The sequence below is a fragment of the Cottoperca gobio genome, chromosome 4, assembly GCF_900634415.1.
Source record: "Cottoperca gobio chromosome 4, fCotGob3.1, whole genome shotgun sequence".
NCBI classification, from domain to species: domain Eukaryota; kingdom Metazoa; phylum Chordata; class Actinopteri; order Perciformes; family Bovichtidae; genus Cottoperca; species Cottoperca gobio.
Window position 1 is genome coordinate 6,112,265 of NC_041358.1, and position 20,717 is coordinate 6,132,981.

The window sequence follows — 20,717 nt, forward strand, 5'->3', positions numbered from 1 at the left end:
ATAGATCACAAAGCTCCATGAAGCACTGCGGTGGTTTACATCAGTGATTCTCAACCTTTTTCAGATTGTGACCACTCAAAATCTACATGTTTAGAAAAGCCAAAAGTGCTACAGCTAAATAAATAAAGTCATTATTGTCAGTGGTTGTATGTGTCATCGTGTGACTCATTTAACCAAATAGTTATTCTTGTTTCCCTCGTTGTTTTTGAACAGAAGGAAGAGGTCAAATTATCCAGTAACTCAAAAGGGAAAAAAAACAAACATGACATGAAAGTCTAACCTTGTGTCAGAAATGTATGAAAGTGTTATATTCTGCTGCAGGACCTCACTTTACTGATAATATTGCACATGTAAATGTACAAATGAACACAACCACCTTTACATTACAGTACATGTTACTGCACTACTGCTGTACAAAATACTCTCAATATACAGTTTGGACATTTTTATTTCTTCCCCGTTCTGATGTTTTTTCCTGTTCTAACGTTTCATTTTTCTACACATGGCACTCCGAGTGGGCAGCGAGCTGAGAGCGATTTATTGTCCAATGCAGCTTTGAATATAAATCTTGAATCAGTTAATCACCTCCTGACCGGACATATTTATCTTGAGACCTGAGCGATGGAATAAAAGCTGCTGCACGTCTTCCTACAACATCACATAAAAAAATATACTTTTACTTTTGGTACTTAACTTCATGTTACTGCTATAACCTGTTTATTATTTTGTGAATTCTCCTCTTATCGTATACGTAAACGTGTTTACTTTGTGACACTTTCCTTCAGGGAAGGATCCGACTACTTGCACCAATGTATACACATTTCCCCAAAATATGTGGTGTGACTAGAATTCCTGAGTGTCTAAACATGTGTTTGAATTGAAGGAGCCATACATGATGGAGGTTCAATCAGACGCTTGTGTTTCATGTGCAGCGTGTTTATAAGTGCGTGCTGAAGGTCTGGCGGCTGCAGGACTGGTTTGTAGGACGGCCGGTCGGAGTTACAGTAACTAGTTCAGAGACGAAGCTCCAAATCTCTTTAAGAGCTCAGAAGGACGGAGGGAAGTGGGTCAGACGTCTTTACACACACACACACACACACACACACACACACACACACACACACACACACACACACACACAGTGACACGCACACACACACACATTTGCTGTTTGCTTGGTATCAACCCTGCAGGTCGTAGAAGGTGAACTGGAAACCTTTGCGTTCTGGAGGCTCGAGCCGCGTTATCTCCCCGACACACTGATATCCTCCAATTGTGCTGCTGGAGAAGCTTTCTTAAGAAACAAACGAGGTGAGATGAAGTCACAGAAACATTTCTACATCCTTCATCAAGTACACGTTTATAAAATACATGGAGATTTTTCAGTTTCTTAGCTTTAAGAACAGATAAGAAACAGTGTTGGAACGTAGAAGTTACTAAAGCACTTAAGGTTTGAGGTATTTGTACTTCACTTGAGTTTTTTCCATTTTGTGTTACTTTATACTTCTACTCGAGTACATTTCAGAAGAAAATTCTTTACTGTGCTTTTCACTTCACTACATTTGACTGACTGCTGTAATTTTAAAATTACTCTGCAGCAGATTATTATTTTACATACAACCATAAAGTAATTTAATAAAATATGATGCATCGTTATGACACATTATAAAACTACTTTATAAGTTGAGGAATCTAATAAACGACTCAAAGGTTGTTCAAATTAGCTCCACCTAGGCCAGCTGTAATGTTAAAATGGTGCTTACATGTTAAAGGATCAGTCTGGTGTTTTTCTTATTTCAGACTCAAACTAACAACATGTCTCTCAGGACTGTCTGACTTCCTGTCTGTGGCTCTCAGCTGCAAGCCCATTGGTTCCTGCTGAAGACGTACATCTTTAAAAACACAAATATATAGTTTTGTGTTTAGAAATGCTCAGTAATTTCCAGCTGACCACTGTAGTTGTTATCGAACAAACAGGAGGAACTGGAGCATTTGTCGGGGACTATTTTCAGCGGCGGATTGATCCACATCTGGTGCTGTAGTGAGTATTTGTGGCAGCAGGACGGTGTTTGTGGGATTGAGTCAGAATAAACTACAGTGTGTGTGTTCATGGTAATGAAGGAACATGTCAGCCAGAGCAACAGTGTGGCTCATTGATGTGTTGCTAATAGTTTTTGGACAACAATGGAGCTCTATGGAAGAGGAAGAAGCTAAATCAGGCTGTGATACACACACAACACTTGTTAGGAGATACATTTACCGTTGTTCTTCTCTTGAGTCTTAACATGAAGAAACATGTAGAATATCGCCTGAGTTATACTGCATTATAAGTAAAGGATCTGAATATGTCTTCTACCGCTAAAAAACAAAGCAGCTGAAGGAAGAAAGAAGGAATCAAAGGGCTCCTCTCCTCTCAAGCTAAATGCCCAAATCAGCGCGTTCAGCTCGGATTAAAAGTGTCTGCGGCTAAAGGAAGACGTCAGCGGACTGAAACAACCTCTGTGAAGTGATTCGCTGCAGAGCCACTCGCTTAATGTAAAACTCATTCTATCAAACTTTTATGATTCCATCTCTATAATTATGTTAAATTGACTTTACTGCGCACATAAATATTATCTCATCTGTAATAAACGTTAACATCTTTATTTCAGGCTGTGATGGATCTAAATCAGAGACGCTGAGGAGACCAAGTGCCGGAGTCGACCTTTTCCCATCTTTTTGTTCACGAGTGGGCCACACGCCACCACTGACCACACCCTCTGAGCTCTGTGTGAGTGTGTGTGTTGTTAATGAGTGGGGGTGTGTTTATCCTAGAGGTTAAACGGTCTGATGATAGGGGTCACGACCTCATGCTGTGACCTCTGACCTTTCAACACGTGTTGAGCGTTCCTGTGATAATGATACCCGCTGCTGCTGCCGTGGGTGAGCTCGTAAATCAGTGAGAGGAGGGGAAGGATGAGGGGGAGTTGACCTTTGACCCCTAACTTGTTCCTGAGAACACACACACACCAGACACTCACCGCTCAGACGTATGAATGGAGGGCTACTGTGTGTGTGTGTGTGTGTGTGTGTGTGTGTGTGTGTGTGTGTGTGTTTTCACATTCTGTAAGAGTCTGTTAATTTGAAAAGCTCCACCTGTTAGACACCAAGCAGCTACTTCCTGTTCAGCTGTTTACTGAACTTCCAGCTGTACAAGTGCACAACTGCATCATTCTGCACCAAACCTGGTAGGAAAATCGAAGGTTTTTAGTCGTCTTAGTGACATACTTTATGCCTATTGCATGTGCAAGTCTGAGGACTTTAACACCAGAGACCAGGGTTCACATCCTGCCTGTCTCACATGTGGTTAGATTTAGATGTATATACAACTAAAACAGCTGGATAAGAATGAGGATAGATGGTGGTTTTGGTTAAATCTTCATTAAAAGTCAACACATCCTGTCTTGTGAAACATTTAACCAAGACCACAATCTTTCCCGAACCCAACCGAGAGTTGTGGCGTCCAAACACAACGATAAGAACTTTATGTATGCTTTAAGTGCAGATATTGTGGGAAAACTAATAAAATAAGTGAACATTTTGCAGATACATCCAGTATGAACATTTCAAAAGGTTTCCCTAATATTTTTGATATTTTAAGTTTATAACTGTTTGAGATAATAAAACAATTGTCTTAAAACCCCACTTGAGTTCTAAAAAACGTGCAGTACATATAATAATACGTCCTGAGACATGAAGCCTGCAGACGAAAGAATCACTTCAAGCAGCTGCCGGTGTCCAGACTACATGAACACACTTATATGTTACTGCTTCTTCACTCTTCCCTGCAGAAATGAAGGTGAACACAAACTAGACTCGACGTAATAAAAAGTTGAAACCAACTTCAGATTTTACGTCTTTGAGGTTTTAACATCCTGCTGCTGAAGACTCAGGATTAAATGATAAATGTTTGGTGGTGCGCTGCGGTTTCTACTGGCAACACTGTTGGTCTTCAGTCCCCCCCCCCCACTATGAGTCAGTGGTATGGGGATGAATTTAATTACTGACTTGAGCAGCCCTGACAGACCCCGCCTCCAGCCCTGTCAGCCCTGAGGTCAGTCTGCCTTCACACGGCTTTTAATCAACGCCGCTGCTCCAGAAAAGCTCCGTTGCCTTAAATAGGAGGCAGGAAGAAACCTGATCCTCTTGCGCCCAGACCGGGGGGGAAGAGAGGGTAGAAGGGGGGGAGCTCTGTGGGCGTCCAGCCTCGCTCTTCTCCCCACTCAAGATAGTAACTCCTGAGCTGTCTTGAAAAGACTTCAACATTCTGGATCAAACATAAAACAAAAAGCAAAAGAGAAAATAAACATATTCTCAAGATTTGCCACCGCAAATGATCCCCCTCTGTGCTTCTGTTGCAGACAAGCAACTAAAACCCAGTTTACTCAAACAGAAACCTCACTGAGGGTTTCTCACTTTGTGCCAAGAGTCGGAGCTTTTCCGACTGAGCGTCCACCTCAACATAAAACCACAAACCAGCGACTGCAGCAGCGATTCAGCCTCCAAACTTTTTTTTCTTCCCTCTTGGACTGAAGGGAGCTCAGTGTGAACCTGCACACAGCTGATTACTGCGACCACACAGTGCAAACACACACATGAGGGCTGGGAGGCTATCTGGACAGAGAGGAGGAGAATGGGAGCAGTCTTTGAGCTCAGAGAGGCTTTAGTCTGCGAGAAGGAAATGATTGTAATTAAGGTTCAGGGACGGAGAGCTTTCCAGAACGCTCCGAGTGTTTGTGTCTGCTGACGGATCGCAGCTGAAACTTTACCGCCACAGAAACAGGACGAGAAGAAAAATCTGAAATTCATTAGACCTTTTTCCCCAGAAATCTTCCTCCTGAAACATCTCTTCATCACATCATGTTTTTAGATGTTCTAAACCAAATCATTCCTGTCTGCATTTGAACTGCTTCATTCAGAAGAGCTTTCCATCATATCACATTTCTTACTCAACGCTTCTTTTCTGCGCTGGCTTCAAAGTCAACTCACTCAAGTTCTGCACCTGCTCAGGAACAACTGAAGGGTCCAAAACTAGCTACTAAAGGTTTGCTACTGATTGAAGATGAAGAATGAACTTTCAAGAATTCAAGAAAAATGGAACTGAATTTAGAAAATACTTGAAACTGTTGGATTTTCATTGGAAACAGGTTGAAATATTCTCAAATATAAAACTTAAGGGAATCAATAAGACAAACATAATAAGAAGGACATGTTTAAGTAGCCTATCAGTTATCCCGGTGAAGGTATCTGAAAATGGATCTTGTGGATAGTTTCACCCGACTATCTGCAAGCTGTCCTCCTTTCTCAAGAAAGCTCCAACAAACTTAGAACGCGCTGTGTGCCAAGCACTTAGAGCGGCTGCCAAACACCTCCACTACACGCCTCTGCAGCCGCTCGCTGCTGCACGCACAAATATTCCAACCAGCCAAATAATTTTCCCGTGGAATCAGTCGGAAATCGGGGAAACGTGCTGAGCAATCACTCCAGAGATAATTGTGTTTTTTTTAACCTGAAAGGTGTGCCAGCTTCTCCCAGAAACCCAGCGACCTGCTCTGCTCTCAGAGGGCCGCCGGGGTGACGAGGTTCTGGCACAGACCTTTCTTTCTCCTCAGACTTCTGCTTTACTGACCGCTGATGAAATTATGCCTGTCTGCAGCTGATAACGTGTTTGTCTCCGAGACAGAGACGAGTTTGCTGTGAGGGGGAAGGTGGATATTCATCCTCAAACTAACAGATAAACAAGTTCAAGTTTCATCAACACAAAATAACACGATGATGTGTGTGTATGCGGAGCCTAGAAAAAAGAAATGAGTGCCTATATCGTGAAACAAGAATGGAAAATTGTGGCATTTAGAAGTTGTCCTGGATCTTTCAAGCATGAACTTCCTCAGACGGTGGAGTTTAATCATTTGTCATGGACTTCAAATTTCAATTTGTTTCTGAGACTTCTCGTCCTTGGATGCTGAAAAGTCGAGTCACTCAACTTCTGCACCTGCTGATGATCATGGGATATGATTGAAAGGTCCAAAAACAGCTACTAAATGGACCTAGAGGTGAGATTATTTGCCAACTACTAATTCCAACGTTAAGAATACATTTTTCAATAAAAACATTATTAAATTGACCTACAGAAATATCTGACGATGAGATTCAATCCGACGTTTAAATCACTCGAAGAATACAGACCGACATTCACTGGGAACAGACGTGTTCTGTGAAATTATTTAGTTGCACAACGTAATATATCTGCTTGTAATGTTAGCTAACGTAACTTGTTGATGCAAGTCGATAAAGCAACAGATTTGTGGATATATTTCATCCACAATCAAACTGGAAATTACACGAGAAGCTCCAATAAAACAGCTGAGACAAACCAAGACAACATGTAGCTGACGTTAATAAAAAGGTACGCTAATGTTAGCGTTGACATTTCTTTCAGTCAGGTTTCTCTCAGGTTTACAGGCTGTTTGCAGGATTAACGTTAACGCTCTTGACGTCCAGTAAGGGAATATCACTACATCCAATTTAGCTGCTGGTCTCAAGCTTAATGCTACAGAAATGATGGCTGCCGCCGAAAAGGTGACGATTCAGTCATCAGTCGAGAAGACCCTGAGTTTTAAAAAGATACTTAACAATATCTGTAGATAAGAATAAGCATGAACCAGCGGACCACGACAAATATAGCAAAGATGAACTGAGAACTGACGTAAAGCCAGAGGATAAACCTCCTGCACTAATCTCACACTTCTTAGTCACACATTACAGAATAAAAGCACAGATGTTGTGTGATGTTCGTCATGTTTGCAGTACATCACATGTACACTTTCACAAAGACCAAACAAAGACCAGCAGCTCAGCATCCCATCACACACACGCAGACACACAAAGAAGAAGAAGAGAATCAGGGACTTACCAGCGTGCACGAAGTAGGCCAGGTAGAGATCCAGCTCCTTGACTGAAACTCCAATGTGATGCGGCTGCACACACAGGGTGTGGTTCGAACACTGAGGAGACTTTACCAGCCTCTCCCCGTCAGTACTTTCGAGGGGAATCCCTTTGAATAAAATCACCATGACCAGGTCCAGCCTCCACACTTTGTCCGCCTGGCGCAGGCAGTCGATCCTCCTCATCTTGCCCTTCTGGTCGGGGTTGGACAGCACGCAGCACGGTGCCTTCTTCCCCGTCACTGTTAGCACAAAGTCCTCCCTGAACTCGGGTCGGATGTCCTTGCGCAGTTTGGCCAGGAGGCGCGACGCCCACTTCTGTTTGACCTCGGGCTTCTCGCCGAGCAGCTCGTCCTTCACGGCGCGCTCCTCCTCCTTGGACATGCGCTTTTCGTGCTTCTTGAAGTACTTCCTCTTGCGGGCCTGCAGGTTGAACCATGTGTAGGCGAAGGCCCGGACGTGGGGCAGCAGGGCTTCAATGAAAGGATGGAATTCATCCTGAGGGACAGAGAGGGGAGACGTGGTGAGAGTCTGAGGGAGCAACGTGTCAATGCAACAAGCAATCCAACAAGCAACAGCACAGTTCCTGCTTTTAAGTAGATTTAAGAATGGAACACCCATTTGATTCCACTCTAACAGTATCACATATATATTGTGTATCATGTTGTTCCATCTCTTCATTGAAGCTGTATGTTCGCTGCCTCCTTCCATCAGATTGTATTGTAGCATCATTTTAGATACATTCAGCCAAACATAACTGGTGTCTTTGGAAATGTCTATAATAAGTGCGGTAGGAGAGGTTGAGAACTGAAATGATCACGTCTTAAACGTCAGTGCCTTGAAAAGAGAAGAAAGCACATTTCTGCACTGCATGAGAAATGACCGGAGAATTCCCAAAATGGTCCTACTTTGGACATTTTAGTGCTTTTAGACTCTAGTGGAAGAAGGACAGGAAAGAGAGCAGTAGGAAAGAAAGATAAAAATACGCAAGAGAAGGAAAGTAGGAAAGTAGGGAAGGGAGAGAAAGAGGGAACAAAGACGAAAAGAAGGGACATAGAAAGGAAGGAAGGAAAGGGGAGGAAACAGAATAAAAGTAGAAAGAATAAAGGAAGAGAAGAAGAATGACACAAAGAAAAAAAGTAGAAAAGAAAGAAAGGAAGGAAAAAAGAAGCAAAGCACGTACGAAGACGGAAGCAAAGAATGAGAGTAGCAAGTACAGAAGCAAAGAAGAAGAAAACAAAGAAGGTGAGGAAGAAATAAAGATGAAAGTATGAAGAACAGAAGGGGTTATGAAAGGAAGATGAGATGCACTAAAAGACAAAGAAGGAAACAACAAAGGAAGGATAGCCGCAAATACAAAAGGAAGGACAGGAGAAGGAAGTCGGATACAAAGAATGAATTTCTTTCTGACAATAATCTGCTGGTTGATCCCAGATCGCCTCCTCAGCATCACATTCTAAATAACAGGAGATAAAAGTGTGTTTGTCTGCTGGTTTCAGGCTGCAGCAGCGTCTCTCTTTCTCTCTCCGGGCCACACAGACTCTTCAGTGTCAGTTCAGCCTGTCTTGTCTCTTTCTTGGCTCTCAGGCAGGAATGTGGGTCTGAGGGGCTCTGTGGGGGTCTGCCAACCCAAAAAAACACCAGAATCACACCAACCAAACAACCAACCAACAAACCAGCGGCAGCCGAGCGGAGTGAAGCCGCCACAAACACAAACACAGTTCTCTGTTCGCATCGTGTGGCAGGATTAAAGGTGCATTAAAGGTGCATTATGTGGCTTTTGGCTGATGAGAGCTGCGCAGTTATTGAGGGTGGGAATGTGGTTAGACGGCATGTCGTGGATTAAACCCAATTTGGGGTTGGTTACACCTGCTCTCCCCCCTGCTCCTCCTCCTCCTCCTCCTCCTCCTCCTCCCAACCCCAAAAAAACACCACAAAACCAGGCTTATCCAGACGGGCCTGAGCCAGGAAATGAACACATTAGACTGAAAAAGAAAAGTTGTTCTTTACCGCTAGGTGTCACAACACAGACAGGAGGCTGAATGAAACGTAGACAGGAGGAACAGAAACAAACACAACCGCAGATCTTAAAGCAAAAGGAGGAATTATAGGCGGGGACATAACAGAGGACAAGGGCTTCCAGTTTAAATGTTATTACAGCTTGTTCGGGCGATAAAAAGCCCAAAGTCTCCATAAACTCAGAGGCCAGTGAGGTGAGCAGCTGTGCTCCAACCTAGCTTGTAAAAAACCGAAATTATCATTTTTAATGTCAGACTTTTACAGCGACACACTTTCCAAACACGGCGGAAACTGTCCCCATTTCAGTCTGACAAACATGTTTTTACTAAAGCAAGAAAACGTTCTGTCAGCACGGTGAGATATTGAGTTTTTAATTCATTTCTTTCTGGTCGTTTCAGATGTTTTCTGGTGCGTCAGACATTTCTCAATACTGTTGCAGACAAGATACCTACATTTCCATAACGATACTTTTTCCAATACCTCGGTTTGAGAAATTTAAACACGTTTTCCTAAAAAAAACTTTTATTCGTTGTCAAATTGTTTTAACTTGTTTGAAGAGAATTCAAACTGAACCGGGGTTCACACTGGTTAAATAACTGCATTATACCAGAGTTAGTGCTTATTGAAGCTCATTTACTGCTGAATCACACAACCATTGTTTTCCATTTATTTCCGTTAAATAAAAAAGGAACCTGATTTCTGCTTTTAATTCTGTAAAGTTTCTTTTTTTTATGGAAGCCTACGTGTAAGTTTGTATTCATAACTTTATCAACACATCACCTTTACCACATAAAGTTTGAGAAAGTCTCTGAGGCAGATTTTTATATCATATTAAAATGAGTGGAAATAAATGGAAAACAACATCCAAGTCTAGACAAATGTTTCTGTAATACCTTGGCTCTTCAGTATATGAGCTTCGTAGTAAATGTTGATATGGCCCTATAAATAATTCTTTGTTTTGTCCTTAGGGTTTGGACGGGTGTCTGCGGCGACGCTCGGTGGAAACCAGTCATTTCTGTCTGTCCGTCTAAACACAGACGGACAGACAGAAAAACAGTTTAATCAGCGAGAGACAACGAGCACAGAGAACACAGACGCACAGAAAACATCTTCTTGGAACATTTCTTATTTGGATAAAAGCTCTCCGAGGGTTACTGAGCAGGATGGGGTGGAGGGGGGAGACGAGGGGGGAGAAGGGAGGGAGGCCCTCCCCCTCCTCCCCCTCCTCCTCCTTCTGAGCCACGTATTGAAAAAAAAAAAACACTTGACTATTCATAGATCAAAGAGGCTCACACACATCTTGATACGTGCAAATGCCTCCGACTGGGGTGGCATGTGGATACTACATTTTGAGCCACACTCACACTCACAGACACACACACACACACACACACACACACTGCCACAATCTCCTTAAAAAAAATTCAATTTTCACTTCTCTCAATAAAACACATTTTTTAGACTGAAACAATTTGTGAGATGCAGATTTGTTTTACGTTAATGTGTACACAGAAGTCAAAAATCTTCATTTTATCAAAAACCTTTCTGTCTATTATTGAGACAAATGAGAAAAATCATTGGTAGAAATTGGTGTAAATAAATAGTTCTGCTTTAGAAAGTTGGAGTATTCTTACTGCTCTCGCAAAGGTTTCCACAGCACAGAACCTGTAATCCTAAAGTTCAGCCTAAAACAGAATCCTAACAAACGTGTATGTCAAAGAATCTACCCACTCAGCGAGAACATTTCATCGTGTTTCTACTTCCGATAAATTAAGAGTCTGCACGAGAATCAAGAACAATGACAGTTAGTACGCTGCTTTGCTTTAGTAACAAATATTCTTACTAATATTTTTGACATAATTTCAACACAAATCAATTTCTTTCAAGTATTTAAGAGTCAAGTGTCATTGTTCTTGTTTCTAGTGCAGCAGTCCAGCTTATTCTGTCTTTGACCACAAACTGACGCCTCTTTCTGGTAAATTCTTGTGAAAAAAAGTGAACAGGCAGTTTTTTTGTCACTTACTGTAAGAAAACCAAGAATATAAGGATTCAATACAGGCAGAAATCACTTGATGTTTGCATTTTTATGACCTGCAAGTTTTTTCTTAAGTCAAGAATTCCCATGTTCAGACTCAAACCAACACGTTTTTCTCTCAATGCTGTCCGTCTTCCCGTCTGTGGCTCTCGGCTCGAAGCCCATTGGTTCTTACTGAAGGCGTAAATCTTAAAAAACACAAATATATATTTTCATGTTTAAAAAAAAAAAGGCTCATTTCCTAAAACAGCTGGTTGCTGTAATTTGATCAAATAAACAGGAGGAAATAGAGAATTTGTTGGGGACTATTTTCAGTGGTGGATGAATCCACATCTGGTGCTCCAGTGAGTATTTGTGGCAGCAGGACGGTGTAAATGGGATTAAGTCAAAAATATTACTGTGGTTCATTGAAGAGTATTTTAAAGTTTTTGGACAACAATGGAGCTCTATGGAAGAGGGAGAAGATACACCAGGCTGTGACACACACAACACTTGTCAGTAGATACATTCAGGGCTGGTTTGAGTCTGAACGTGAGACTAGATTTTAAATATCCTTTTAGGATCAATTTGAGGTTCTGGGTTGAAAATATATTTTATTTTATTTTAAATACAGGAAGTTCAGGAGGAGTGTTGTCAGAAAATCTTCCTGTCAAATCTTCTCTGTCAGATTAAACCTTCGGCTCTGAGCTCTCACACTAAAGAGGAAACTATATCTACAGGCTGTGCATTAGAGCACCAGCTGCATTGCTTTTTATATATATATATATAAAACATTGTTCACCCTTCCTTGTCAAGGGGGTCTGAATACAACTCATTGTTTCTTCTTGGAGACGGTCCAGGCGAACGGGTTAGTCTCCAAAAGCGCCTCCAGCCGCTCTGCAGCCAACCTGCAGCCGCTTTCTGAGCTCTGAAATCTCACTCCAGGACGGCCGAGAGCGCCGCCTTTTGTTATTTGTGGTTTCTGTTCAGAGTGAGATGTGTTTCTGTTTGTGTGTGTGTGTATGTGTGTGTCCTCGGGCAGTTATTTGGACGACGAGCGGCTGCTGGACGGATGATGTGCTCAGCCTCCACACACACACACACATTCCACAGTGGATCTGCAGCTCGGCGGCTCTGGATGTTCGTTGCAGCCACATACCAACATTCCTCACAGCCCAGTGCAGTGTTTCTGCTTCCTGACCCGCTCACACACCGGCCTACGCCGCAGTTTCACACTCTGTCTGTCCGTCGCAAACAAAATCCCACTTAACAAGTCACTTGGTCTCATATTCAGCCTTAAAAAACGTGCTTCGCTGTCAGCGGGGTGAGATAATCCCTCTTGCTTTCAGTTTCTCCAACACTCAGGAATGTTTTCTGAAATGTGTCTTGAAACGAAATAATCCTGTTTCTGCATCCCTGTCAACATCGTGATTCCAGAAAACGACTGATACCAGCTGATTTATATGGGAAGATGAGATGTTGTTTGGGGCTTGTTTAAGATAATATAACATTATAGGAGTTCACTTTCTTAAAACAAAAAGAAAATCCTGCTTTTTTGTTTAGATGATCGATCTGGTTCTCGTGTTGTTTCAGGAATAAGAACAAACAAAGCAGATAGCTTCAGCAGAATCAAAATAACTATAAATATAAAGTGACTTGTATTGAAGAAGTGGAGGATAATTTCAGGATAATATCCATTTTTAGAAATTGATGCTCATATCTTCAGATAAAGACGGAACAAAGCAGATCTCTGCTGTAAAAATAAAGGAAATGACCCTTTAAAGGATGTGATCGATTTGTGTTGGAAACATAAAGTTAACTTAACCTACTGACATTTCGTTTGGCTTGTTTAAAAAAAATGAAAATGATGCTTCTCACTGCGTTTCCACTTCAGCTCCACATTTCTTCATGAACAAGTCATTTATTTTCGCATCTGGCCTTTAAAAAAACAAACTGTGTTTCTGTTCTTCCAAACAAGAGCAAATCCTGCCAGTTGGTCTGAGATAATCTCTCTTGTTCCCAGTGCACTCTCTCTTGTTTCTGGTATTTGTTTTGTCAGTAATTTTGTCAGTATCTTAAAGCTGCAGACACAAAACAGACTCCTGCAGCCGTGTCCAGAAAACAGCATTTAATTTAAGATGATATTTATTGAAAACAGGTGTAGCCATTGTTATTTTCTGTAAGAACATCTGATTTGAGAGCAGAATAAAAGGCTGCCTGGTTAAAACGTGGTGAAGAGGTTTTGAAGCGGACGTGTGACGCGGCTCCCCGGGGTTCTTTCTTCGTCTCTTTTGGGGTCATTCTTTCTTTCAGCGTCTCAGGAAATCGGCGTTTCTAAACCTGCGAGGGGAGTCTGAGAGCTGAGGCTTACACGTTCCCCCTTTGCACCTTGGTGACAGATGTAATGGGCTCCGAATAAGAGGCCTGTAACAACAACCCCCTGAATAACAATCATTTAGGGGAGCAATAATGGTAATCCTCCCTGCCTCCCTCCCCGGCTATTGACACACTGAGGAAATGATCGTCGTGTCACTCGGGCTCAGAGGCTCGCCGGCGAGGCCCAACTGAGCCGCAGAGACCCCGGCGTTAACGGCTGGTGATAGAGGAGGAGGTGGAGGACGAGGATGGAGGCTGCCTCAACCTCACAAAACACACTGAGGAGGGAGATTTGTGCAAACGGTATCTACACAAAGACAAACACACACACACCAGGGTTCAGCCAAAGTACCGATATCGTTTCTAGAGAAGTCACCGATATCCGAGAGCCACAGGAGGATCTGATCCCCCTCACCAACTCTCTCAAAAAACAGCTAACTTCACTGAAGAAATGGCTCACGATGGATCGTAAATATAGTAAAGAAGTGAAGGAATTTAGGATATCACATCGATTTTATCCATTCAGACAATAAAATGACAAATGACACAAATGAAGGATCATTCGAGCTGGACATGCAGAGTGTAAGAGGGAACCTTTCTACATCTTACATGAGACCTTTCAACATTTTGAAAGTGGTTCCTCTGACTCCTGGTTTATGTTAATTCAAAATGAGCTTTTCTCAGTAGATGAATGCAGTTGTGAAGATGAGATGTCGTCGTGGGACGTGTTTAGATCTCGTTCGTGGCCAAGAAAGGATGTTGATGGAATTGGTTTATTTGATGAAGTCTCACACTTCTGCACACCTTTCTTTTATTTGTATTTTTATTTAGTAGAACTCCTCCTGTTCCTCCTGTGACCACGAAATGATTTAAAGATCAACTTGTGGCATTTTTTTATTTTTGTTTATCAATAAAATACAAATGCCAAAAAAGAAGCCGAAAAGAGACTTACTTGAGAAAACTTAAATAACGTCTAATAATCATCAAACATCAACGATAAATATGAGCCTAATTATAAAGGTGAATTACGAAAGAAACTGATAAAGGATTTTATTAGAGGGCGCCACCTGCTGGTTGGCTGAGGAGCAAAACGCAGACGCTTGCTTCCCTGACTTTTAATGTTTCTGATTTTATTTATTTTCCCTTGAATCTTGCAGCTCAGCAGGAAATCTTCCAACGTTTACAACCAGAACTGTGTTAATGTGTTTTTTTATCAGGAAAAACAAGTTCAAGTTTCACCTAGATGATATATATGAGGTTTTTCAAAGGGATCAGCAGTTTGGAGCTAAATTTACTTAACAAAATATATATATTAATATTAAATTTGGGCTTTTTGAAGCCAAATATAAATACAGTGTTTGGCGCAGGCAGGTTTTGAGTGTTTGAGGATGGATAAAAAGCATCTGAAACACACACAAACACACATGCGTCTAGTCAATGTTGGAAAATAATCAAAAATATCAGAAGTATTTGAGATTAATAAATGAAACAATTAATTTTATAAATCAATAAGCAAAACAAAAAACATCCACTCGATAAGTATTTTTCAAAAAACCAAACCAGTAAAAAATAACCATCTGTTCAAACCACCGAAACATGTTTTTTTCCTGCGCCTTCACTGAACAGGATTTATAAAAGCGACTCAGTCTGCTGATTATTGGGTCTTACTGCCTGATAATCAGATTAAACGTTAAAGCTTGTGTTCTTTACTGCAGTTCCAGATCATCTTCAAACGCGTCTCCAAACAGACTGAAGCACTAAGCAGAAAATCAGGATGACAAATCAGTTTTTGTGGAGAATTTTGGATTCAACAAAGCTGCAGCAAAAATCAGACAAGTCACAAAAAGATGATGGGTAAAATACCCAAGCAGCAGATTATAACACACCTACATGTTCCAGAGCGGATGTTACCGAATGATCTCCTTTCACTGTGTCACTGACACAATATTCTGTTTATTTACAGCTGGAATCATTAATCTAATCATTTATAAATTATTAGAATTAAATATCAGTGAATTATCTTGTTTCTGAAGAAATGCATTTCAGTAATACAATTTAAAATATGACATTTCATTTCATTCCAAGCAAATCCTGGCAATAAAATGCATTCAAATAATTGGTGGATTCAAAAATGTGTGTCAGGTGCTGAAATAAGAATACTTAAATAGAAATATGTGTGATTTGTTCTGATTTAATATATTAAATTTGAATTATATTTGTGCCTATTTGCTGTGGTTAATTTAAAGAAATTAAGACGATAATTCCTACAAAAGGAAGCCAAAATCTGCAACCAGAATCTACATGAGGTCACACCCAAAAAAAGCTCTTAAATCCTTTTTTTTAACCTCTGACAACACTGCGGCAAAGAAATGTTTTTTTTAATGAGGAAAATTAGGTCAAATTTAAGTTACTGCTGGATTAATATGCAAAGTGTTTTTTATTTCAATTTAGGATTTGTACTGGAAATCAATCATAAATCCTGTAGTCATCGGTTTGCTATCTGTAGGTATAAATTAACATTTTGTTGGTGACATTTTCTGCTTGCTGCAGGTTTGCCCTGTTACCTCAGGTCACCTCTGACACAAACATTTTGGGTTTTTTCTGCAGAGACACATATTTGTGTCAGGCCTGAGGTTCCTCTGTGAGGCCTGAACAGCAGCAGGAAGGAAGCAATTAATGATCAAATCCACTTTGAATTTTACACAACAGGATCAACCTGCAGTGTGCAATACAAGCAGCCGAAGAAAAGGACTGAAAGTCCTGCAGCTGAGGAACAATTTCATCCTCCCTGTTAGTACTGACCCTGCAGTCAACACTCTCACTCTTTTTTCTGAAAGAAATATGAAGCCTCTTCAGCACACAGAGCCCAGAAACAACATGTGTCATAAACTATCACAGGTATAAAAATGAGAATTAAAATATTTCCCGTTGCATGTCTCTCTGAAACTAAGCTGAAGTGTGGCGAGTGGAGCCACAGTTGGAAAGTTTGAGGGTAAAGAAAACAGAAATAACCAGCACGTGTACGCGTCCAGATTTTGTTAAAATTATGGCATTCAAACTTTACAGGCGACGTTAAGAGTGAAAACCTCCAACAAGAAACCCCTCCGCCCCCCAAAGTCTGAGCCGGAGCTCCGGTCAAGGCTGGGCGGGCAGCGGGTGCTTCAGTCAGAGGAGCAGCCGGGACAGAGTGTGCGTGCAGCCCGCAGAGAAACAAGACACAACCCGCGGCACAAACCTCCACCGTAACAACTCAGAAACACGCAGATCGTGCCCGGGGAAAGTTGACAAAAGTGCGGAGAGAGAGAAATTATCGCTTAGTGTTAAATCATTTTAATGAAGGAACTTCGGAGGCGCCGTCCGCCATGTGCTGCAGCGGAGAGGAAGACGACAGTTGAAGTGTGAGAAGAGAGTTGCAGTCTGCAGACTTTAGGGAACAGTCTATAGAGGCTATACAGTCCTCAGTGTACAGTAAGCAGTCTATAGGCGAGCCCAGCGCGAGCTCCGCTGCAAAGAAACACCGATAAGACACATTTAAAAAAGTTTTAAAAGCACACTCACCTGTGTTAAACATAGCGGAGAATACATATCTGTCGGATCTAATCTTAGATCTGGAAGGTGTGTGTGTTTATGTGTGTGTGGGGTTACTGTAACCCCAGCCTGTGTGTGTGCGCGTGCGTGTGCGCAGTGTGTAGTGTATGTGTGTGGAGAAAAAAAAGGAAAGAACAGAAAAAAGGAGTGAGAGAGTGAGAGAGGGGGAAATAGAGCCCTCCTTTTGCCCCCTTCGCTTTCACATTTCCAACCAGGGCTGAACTTTGACCCCGCCTCGGGTTACATGTACTGTCCGGACCTGTTAGAGGCCCTCCGTCGGGGAGCGCACAACTTTCAGCCCAGACACGATGAACATCTCCAGCAACAAGAGAAAAGTCCCGTTAGAAAAAACTGAAAATAAAACAAACGAAAAAAATCACAGGAAATCCCGGTGTGGTGTCGTTGCTGAGGGGTGAGGCGAGAGCGGCCGATGGTGGTGGACGGTGCAAATCTCCAAAACGTCCCGAAACTGCATTTCAAACCACCGGAGATCCGCGGCGACCGGCGGACCTCGGCAACATGTCTATCCGTCCTGTGGTGCGCTGTGGCCGGCGTGCGGCGGTGCGAATTCTTGGTGTTCGGGACGGAGGGCGCGGTGCAGCAGCAGCAGTGGTGGTGTCGGAGGAGTCCCGGGCAAAGAACTGACGAGGAAGAAAGAAAAAGGCAAAACGGGATCCCTGAGCTGCCAGACGGCCGCCTCGCCTCTAAAACAACCGACAGCTGCTTTCCGTTAATTTATCTCCAACAGGAGGAGACGGTAAAGAAGAAAGAGAGAGAGGGTTAGAGCGAGAGAGAAAGAGAAAGAGAGAGAAAGAGAGAGCGAGAGAGAGAGAGAGTCGGTGTGTTGTCCCGGACACAGAGCGGAGCGCCACCTCCTCTCCGCTGCTCTGCCTGTCTGCTGCTCGGAGCTCCGGGACCTCCACTCGCTCCGCCGCCAGACTGCGTCGGTGTGTGTGCAGCCGCCGACTGTGCGCACTGACCGTACAGAGACCAAACTGATCACACACTCTTATTGATTATTGATCAGGAAGAAAACCATCGATCCTCCTCGCACAGTTTCACAAGTACAATCCGGCGATGCCGCGGCTGTGAGTGTGTGTGAGAGAGTGTGTTTGCTCCGGGATCCTGCCGCTCAGGAAAGATGAAACTGATCAGTATGTGAGCTTATTGATCGGTATTGATTAGAATGCACGAGGTGGAAATTTCTTCGCAGCTCTGATTCTCTGACAGGATGTTTTCACTGCGTTTATAAAAACTTAACGGGCTCCGGTGGGCAGCGGGAACAACACATGGTTGTTATAGTTTACGCATTAAGGAGGAAGAAATAGAATAAAGCCAACAGCACAGCGCGCGTGCTGCGGAGAGTCTGTTTCTGTGGGAATAAATTAAGTTGTGGCTTTCGCGTCTTTTGCACAAGTTTGGATCGTAACTCGCAGTCTGACCGCCTCTCTTCCCCTGCGCTAAATCAGGTCCAAGTCCAGCCTGCTCCGCAGTCCGCTCGCTCTCAGCCTCACTCCACAGGCTTTTTTTTTTGTTCAGTGTGTGTGTGTGTGTGTGTGTGTGACAGAGAGATAAAACAACCTCGTCTCCGGCGCTATATTTCGTGTCCAAACGCCACTTAACCACCAGAAACCGGTAAATGTCTCTCCGCTGCGCTAAAAACGCACAAACAGCCGCTTCAGTGTGAAGTCAATAAGAAGCTGACAGTCAGATCAAATGTGATCTATAGAGATCTGACAGGATCCACTCAATGCAGAGACACTTTAATTACACTTTTAATAGTGCCTCCAACACAGAACTCTATTAGCCTATTATTATTATTATTATTATTATTATTATTATTATTATTATTATTAGCTTATTGTTATTTTCTGAGGCTGTTGGAGCAGAAATCAGATTTACATAACACACACACGCACTTATATAATATCGATGAGACACATGTGAGATCATGTTGAGATATTGCCAATCAACTCTGTTAGTCTTACATAAACCTGTAGCACGTGGCCTCCTGACCTCTGACGGATTCATGTTTATCATTTTATGATGTCAGATTACATTATTGTTTTCCAGTGCTACTTTGTGTGTGTGAGTATGTTTAAATGTACTGTACATATATATCTTATTTCATTCTCGTTGGATTGATTTGAACAGGAAGGTTGTGATACTCCCGGATACTTTAAGAGTTGTTCTGGTTTTACCTCATTGCTTTTATGTTGTGTGTAAAGTTTTGTCAGTTATTTAATTTAAACTGTCATTTTTAAAGCTTTAAGTGATAAAAAAAACTTCTGAACTTGAAGTTGAGTCCTGCACAAAAAGTCAGAATTGGAACAAAGTGAACTGGAGGAAAAGCAGGAGAAATGCTTATTTAACTGGCGGAAGATGTGCACTTTAAATGTGGAGTAAAGTACAGAAATATTAAAGCGTACTCAAAGTTCTCATTGTGCAGTTTGGGGCCCTTTTAGAGCATTGAGTTACGGCTGATCCGCACAGTATTATAATAAGTGGTGAGTACACGTACTTCAGTAGCTGCCAGAGAACAAAATATAAATGTCTCCAAAAGTCAAATTATAAATTGAGGCTCTTCACACCTTTTCATGTAAATGTGTGTGATGTTTCAGTCTCATATTTATGTATTTATGTTCCCACAGTGAGGCTCTGCTGTTCTCTGCAGGTGTTTTAAACTCATGGACATGTGAATGGAGCCAGTTAACAGCGCCCCCTACATTACATTCACACAGTTTACAGTAAAACATGCAGAAAGGAGTACCATCCAAATCCAGTAGTATTTGAACCCAAACACATCAGTAAATTTACGTTTGGTTCTTTACAAATATATTTACAAATGAAAATGTTTTGAAAAATCCCAAATGGCATTATGTTGCTGAATTGAGCAGTGGTAATGTTAAATGGTGTACTTCTAGAGAGATATCACAAAAACGTGTGAAAGAAAGTCGTTCTAGGGATTTTAAAGCACAATAAAGAATCCCTTAAGTCTCACCTGAGAACCACAGACACATGTGCACTATAAAAGCCTTAAGAGGGATGTAAGAGCAATATCAGTCTGTAGAGATACCACAGAAGTTACCATACAAATCCAGTAAAGCCTCTATAAAGCCACAGGCACTCTGTGTTTCCCTACAGGATTAAAGATGATACAAGAGGAGATCAAACTCCACAAACAGAAACATAAATCACCTCTAAGAACCACAGACACACTGTGAAACTCGATACAGTGATATCATATGAATACTGCACACCACAGGAGGTAGAAACACCGCAATAAAGTCACTGCTACAAGTCCTGACACAAAGGAACACAGTGAAAGTAGGATCAGACCATAGGCCATAAAATACCACAATCATCATAAACTCACCGCAGACACACTCTGATACATCACAACCTTATTAAAAGAATATCACATAGAGATTATACTGCCATTACAGACAATTACATTCCTTGAGTACCACAGACACACTTTCGGTTCTTACCGGGATATTCTAGGAATATTGTGGGAGATCAAAATGTAATAAAGTAAAATAAACTGACTAATAAGTACAATTGACACGCTGTAAATCCATACAAGAGTGTTGAGATAAAATCTCATTAAGTGTAATACTAAGTGTAATAAGGGTGATGAAAGTAAACTGACTAACAAATAAGGTGGGGACTTTAAAATCCTTACAAGGATATTGTTAGTAATTTAAAGAAACAATTAAAATCCCTGTTGAGCACTA

At 41.8% G+C, this 20,717-nt stretch overlaps 1 protein-coding gene across 1 annotated transcript in view; it reads right to left on the bottom strand.

Annotated features, from left to right (window-relative positions):
- Positions 1–1,181: 1,181 nt before the first annotated feature.
- The window catches only part of nfia (nuclear factor I/A), a 76,294-nt gene continuing 56,758 nt past the window's right edge, over positions 1,182–20,717 (bottom strand). Inside the window, exons 4-5 of the mRNA XM_029429555.1 lie at positions 6,953–7,481; positions 1,182–1,294 (exon numbers count right to left, since the gene is read on the bottom strand). Of these exons, the coding sequence (XP_029285415.1) occupies positions 1,182–1,294; positions 6,953–7,481 (642 nt within the window). The remainder of the gene's footprint in view (positions 1,295–6,952; positions 7,482–20,717) is intronic.